The 4,670-nt window shown below is 63.5% G+C and overlaps 2 protein-coding genes across 2 annotated transcripts in view; one reads left to right on the top strand and one right to left on the bottom strand.

Annotated features, from left to right (window-relative positions):
* The window catches only part of LOC113489109 (integrin alpha-IIb-like), a 22,164-nt gene extending 21,985 nt beyond the window's left edge, over nucleotides 1-179 (top strand). Inside the window, exon 5 of the mRNA XM_026864623.1 lies at nucleotides 160-179. Within this exon, the coding sequence (XP_026720424.1) occupies nucleotides 160-179 (20 nt within the window). The remainder of the gene's footprint in view (nucleotides 1-159) is intronic.
* A 699-nt stretch (nucleotides 180-878) lies between these two features.
* ARHGAP27 (Rho GTPase activating protein 27) overlaps nucleotides 879-4,670 on the bottom strand; it is a 4,656-nt gene continuing 864 nt past the window's right edge. The window contains exons 2-10 of the mRNA XM_026864622.1: nucleotides 3,897-4,099; nucleotides 3,378-3,476; nucleotides 3,211-3,301; nucleotides 2,912-3,034; nucleotides 2,537-2,635; nucleotides 2,157-2,234; nucleotides 1,870-2,004; nucleotides 1,632-1,737; nucleotides 879-1,527 (exon numbers count right to left, since the gene is read on the bottom strand). Coding sequence (XP_026720423.1) covers nucleotides 1,350-1,527; nucleotides 1,632-1,737; nucleotides 1,870-2,004; nucleotides 2,157-2,234; nucleotides 2,537-2,635; nucleotides 2,912-3,034; nucleotides 3,211-3,301; nucleotides 3,378-3,476; nucleotides 3,897-4,099 — 1,112 coding nt within the window. The 3' untranslated portion in view covers nucleotides 879-1,349. The remainder of the gene's footprint in view (nucleotides 1,528-1,631; nucleotides 1,738-1,869; nucleotides 2,005-2,156; nucleotides 2,235-2,536; nucleotides 2,636-2,911; nucleotides 3,035-3,210; nucleotides 3,302-3,377; nucleotides 3,477-3,896; nucleotides 4,100-4,670) is intronic.

Genomic DNA, 4,670 nt, shown 5'->3' with positions numbered 1-4,670 from the left:
GTGTCCCCACTGCATCCCAAAGTGTCCCCATCGGGTCCCAAACTGCCCCTGCTGCGCACCCCGAAGCATCCTCTTGTCCCCCCCAGGTATCCCCTCATGTCTCCAGACCCCCCTCCCTCTCTCTGTCCTGTCCCCATTGTATCCCCTTGTGTCCCAAAGTGTCCCCGCTGCACCTTTGAAGCATCCTCTTGTGCCCAGTGTCCCCACTGCATCCCAAAGGGTCTCTGTCACGACCTCTCGGGGCCTCTTGTGTCCCCGTGTCCCCACTACATCCCAAAGTAACCCCACCACACCCCAAAGTCCCTTGATGTGTCCCCAAGTGTCCCTGCTGCATCCCAAAAGTGTCCTCTCTATATCCCAGCCATCCCCACCGTGTCCCAGACCCCTGCCATATGCTGACCTGACCCTGCTGTGTCCCAAAGTGTCACCACTGTGTCCCAAAACATCCTCCTCATGTCCCTGCCGTGCCCTTTAGTGTCCCCATTGTGTCCCAAATAATTTCATTTGCGTCCCTTACTGTCCCTTTTGTGTTCCGTACTGTCCTACTTGTGTCCCAAATCGTCTCAATCATGACCCAAAGTGTCCCCACCCCAGAGGGGTGACTCTGGGTGACGGGAGCTCATGTCACCCGCTCCCCACCACGTCGCTCTCAGCATCCGTCCCCACGGCCTGTGGTGACACTTGTGATGACATGGGGTTTGCCCAGGAAAGGTGTCCCAAAGCACAGGGGACATGGTCACCACAGTGGTCAGCTGTCCCACCGCTCTGGGGCTGCTGAGGTCACCTTGTCCTCGTGGGGCACAAAGGGCACATCTTGTCCCCAAGGGTCACCTGTGTCCCTGGGGATGTCCCCGTTCTCTGCCAGCGACACCTTGTCCTCGCGGCTGAACGGGCTCTTTATTCAGGAACATGGCGGCGGGCTCCGGCCGCGGCACAGCCCGGCTCCTCCCTGTCCTTCCTGCCAGCGGCACCGTCCCCGCAGGCACTGCCTGTCCTCCGTCCTCTCATCCCGGGGTCTGTGCCACTGGCCTTGGCCAGCTGGGGACCGCAGGGCTCCATTGTCCCCTCTTGACCGATGGGGACCCCCCGAAACCCCACCCACCCCCTGGGGCTCAACCTCCGTGGATCCGGCCCCAGCCGGAGCGGGTGGCAGAGCAGGACGGGGTGCTTGGGGTGCCCTCAGCTCCCGCACCCATCCCTCGAGCCAGGCCACTGTGCCGCCCTTCATCGAGCCCGCGATTGCCACCACCCATCGTCCAAGGTGACACACGGCCAAGTCCTTCCCTCGAGACGCTGCTCCTTCATATCCCCACTGCTGGGCTTGTCCCCATGTCTGTCCCTGGGGGGTTTTAGCCGTCGGGGAAGATGTAGCTGTACTGGTTGAGGATGTGCTCCACCACCTGGTTCTGGAAGACCATGTGCATGGCCATGTTCCCCTCCTCGCTCGCTGGCCGCAGCAGCGTGGGGCCAAAGACGATGGCGATGCTCTGCACTGACATGCGGTTCTCCTCCTTGTACTCGATAACCCTGCGGGAACGAGGGATGGTGTCACCCGGCATGTCCCCAAACCCAAGTCCTGTCCCCCCTTCTCACTACCAGGTTGGTTTTGGGGGGAGTGAGACGGGTGTCACCTGCAGAGGTGGCGGAACAGGACCTTCATGGTGTCATGGTGGGCAGGCGGGAGGGAGAACACCAGGTCACGGATGCACCGGCCACGCCTGGTCGGGTCCTGCATCTCTGCAAAGGGAGGGAAGACACAGTGGGGTGCTGGATCCATCAGCTGGAGCATCCGTCCCCGTCCCTGTCCCCATCCCTACCCCATCCCCATCCCATCCCCATCCCCATCCCATCCCTGTCCCCAGGCCTCACTGATGGCAGCAATGAACTTGTCGAAGTGGCTGAAGGGGACAAGTGGCTCCGGCAGCTCCCGGAAGAAAAGCTTCAGCGCCCCGGTGACAACGTGGATGTCCTCCCAGCGCCCGTCATCCAGGTCCAGGTGCTCGTCTGCAGGGCCAGGACAGCACCTCAGGCATCCCAGGGATGGGGCAGGGTCCCTGTCCCCTCCCCTCCCCTCCCTGGCTGAAGCCCCTTCGCCCTGTCCTTGGAGAGGGTTTATAACCCCTTTGCCCCCCCTTTGTCGCCGTGGGTGACCTTACCGTGTTCCACTTTGTAGCGCAGTTTCTGGACGGTGGCCAGGTTGCCGCTGACCCGGTACAGCCCGTCGATGTCCAGGCCTGGCAGAGGATGGTGGTGGAGATAGGGGGGAAAATTGTTGGTTAACCTCAGCCCGCCCTGGGATGTGACACCAGCCACCAGAGAGGGAGCTCTGGGTACCCACGTGTCCCCACCATCCCCTGGAAGGTGCCCACAGCCAGGTGGCAGACGGTGACAGTGACCGGTATGGTCATGCCTGTGTTTGCAGAGTCAGCACTGGGATTCCAGAGACAACCCAACCACCACACTTCGGCTTTACCCAGAGCTGTCCCCATCCCCGTGCTGCCCGTGTTGTCCCTGTCCCCAGGCCCCGGGGCAGTACCTCTCCTCTCCACGGTCTGGATGCACTGCAGGACAAAGCGCGGCACCGTCCCCCGCTCACGCTCGCACAACGCTTGAAGGGAGCAGCCGAAAACCTGATCTGGAAAAAACAACGGGGACTTGATCACGACTGGCTGGCACCAAAAGGATGCACAGCAGCAGGGCAGGGGTGGGGGACAGGGTTGGGGACATCGCAGAGGGTCCCGTTCCCATGTGGGTGGAGGTAATGGGACATGCCCCAGCCCATCACTGTGATGTTGGGTTGGGTTTGGGCTTGGTCCCCCAGCCCTCTGTCCCAGCTCCCTCCTTGGATGTCCCCACCCACCTTCCAGCCTGGGGACACCCCGAGGGGACTCAGCCCCATCCCAGCACCCACCCTTGATGTAGCCCCGCTCGCGCAGGGACTGCAGCGTTGGCCGCCTCTGCAGGAACTTGCGGAGTTTGTTCCGGACTTTGCTGGAGTCGCTCTCGCTGGCACTGCCCATTGCCTGCCCGGCCGCTGGCGGGGACAGGATATAGGTCAGCATCATCCTGAGGGACTGGGGTGCTCCTGGCATGTCCCACCACCACGGGGAGCTGGGGACACCCTGGGGTGGCCACCCCCACCCTGCCCGGTGGCTGGTTTTGCCGGTGCCACCGTGGTGCCCGTCCCTGTGCCAGGATCCCTGAGCTCACCTGCCCTCTTCTCCTCGCTGCCCCCCAGCTTCTCCCGGGAGCCAAACTCAGCCCCGCTTTCGGCATCTTCCTCGCCAGGGAGGTCGGTGCCCTACGGAAGGGGCAGCGTCAGACCCCCGTGCCCGTCCCTGGGGTGGCAGGGAGGGGCTCCGCGGGCGCCCGCTCACCAGCCTGCCGATGCTGTCGGCGATCGCCTTCTGCCAGGCAGCGATGATCTGCTCCGAATCGTGCTGGATGAGGAACTCCGAGCCCTCTCGTGTCTTCAGCTGTGGGAGCGGCAGGCAGCGGTCAGGGCAGGGGTGTGGGGTTGCCCACATTTAGCCACAACCCTCCAGCTTTGGGGGCCAGGTTGTGGCTGAGAACGGCACCCAACTCATTACACTGATGACTGCTGCCATGTGCCATCGAGTGGGGTGGCTGGAAACCTTCCCTCCATGGAAAGCCCAAGAGGAAAAACCCTCCAAGAGCGGGGATGTCCCTTGGTGACCTGTCCATGCCCTTAGGAAAGTGACAGTGGCCGGCAGCACAGCACGTCCCCTTGCTCCCAGCCTGGGATGTCAGGGCATGTCCTCACCACCTCCACTGCTGGTGAGATGAACCAGGTGGGTGTTGGCATCGCCACCACCCCACAGACCATGCATGGACCTTGACAAGTGACCGTTGTCCCCCACTGTCACCCAGCTCACCTCCAGGACGTGCTTCTTGCTGGACTTGTCCTTGCCGGCCCAGGCAAGGGTGGCCCCGCGCAGCTCCACCGTGTGCTCGGGGGTGGTCAGAGTGCTGGGGTGCCGCTGTGGGAGCAAGGGGACAGGGTGGCACCTCTGGCACCCAGCCGGAGGTGATGGGGACATCGGGGCCCTGCTCTGCAGGGGGTTTGCAGGCTTTCCTCCTTCAGGAAGGCAGGAGTGGCCAATGTCCCCTGTGGGACACCTCCCCCCCATGGCACCGGGGTCTCTCTGCAGGACCAGGACATGGTCCTGCCGCTGTGGGGTGGGTGTTCTGGCCACCAGCTTGGGGACAGTTGGGCCCTACAGCTGCCATCACCTCGTGGGACACCCCCCGCCCTGCCTGGGGACCCCAGGAATCTTCAGCTTTAGGGTCCCTCTTGGTGAGAGCACCGTGCAGGAGCAGTGTGACTTGGGGAAAGGAGTCGGGGTGGCTGTCCCCAAGGAGGGGACAGTCCCTTGGGGTTTTCACAGGGAAGAGCAGCAGACTCACTTGCTCTCCCCATGCCCTGGGTTTCGGGGTGCTTTGGCCACGCTCCCCCTCCATCCAGCCCCTCTCTATGCCCGTTTGCCAGAAGGGCCCCCCCAGACAAAGCCCTGCACCCACATCCCAGCGGTGGAGCCAGCACCGCGTCCCCCGTCCCCCCCCGCCGAGGTCTGTCCCCTCTCCTTCCCCTGCTGCCCTCGCCACAGGGTGTTGCAAGACCCTCAGCAGCTTCTGCATCCGGGGGGGGG

The sequence above is a fragment of the Athene cunicularia genome, assembly GCF_003259725.1.
Source record: "Athene cunicularia isolate RWA chromosome 27 unlocalized genomic scaffold, athCun1 chr27_part1, whole genome shotgun sequence".
In the NCBI taxonomy this organism is placed as follows: domain Eukaryota; kingdom Metazoa; phylum Chordata; class Aves; order Strigiformes; family Strigidae; genus Athene; species Athene cunicularia.
The sequence above is the reverse complement of the archived record's forward strand: the minus strand, read 5'-3'. Positions and strand labels throughout refer to the sequence as shown.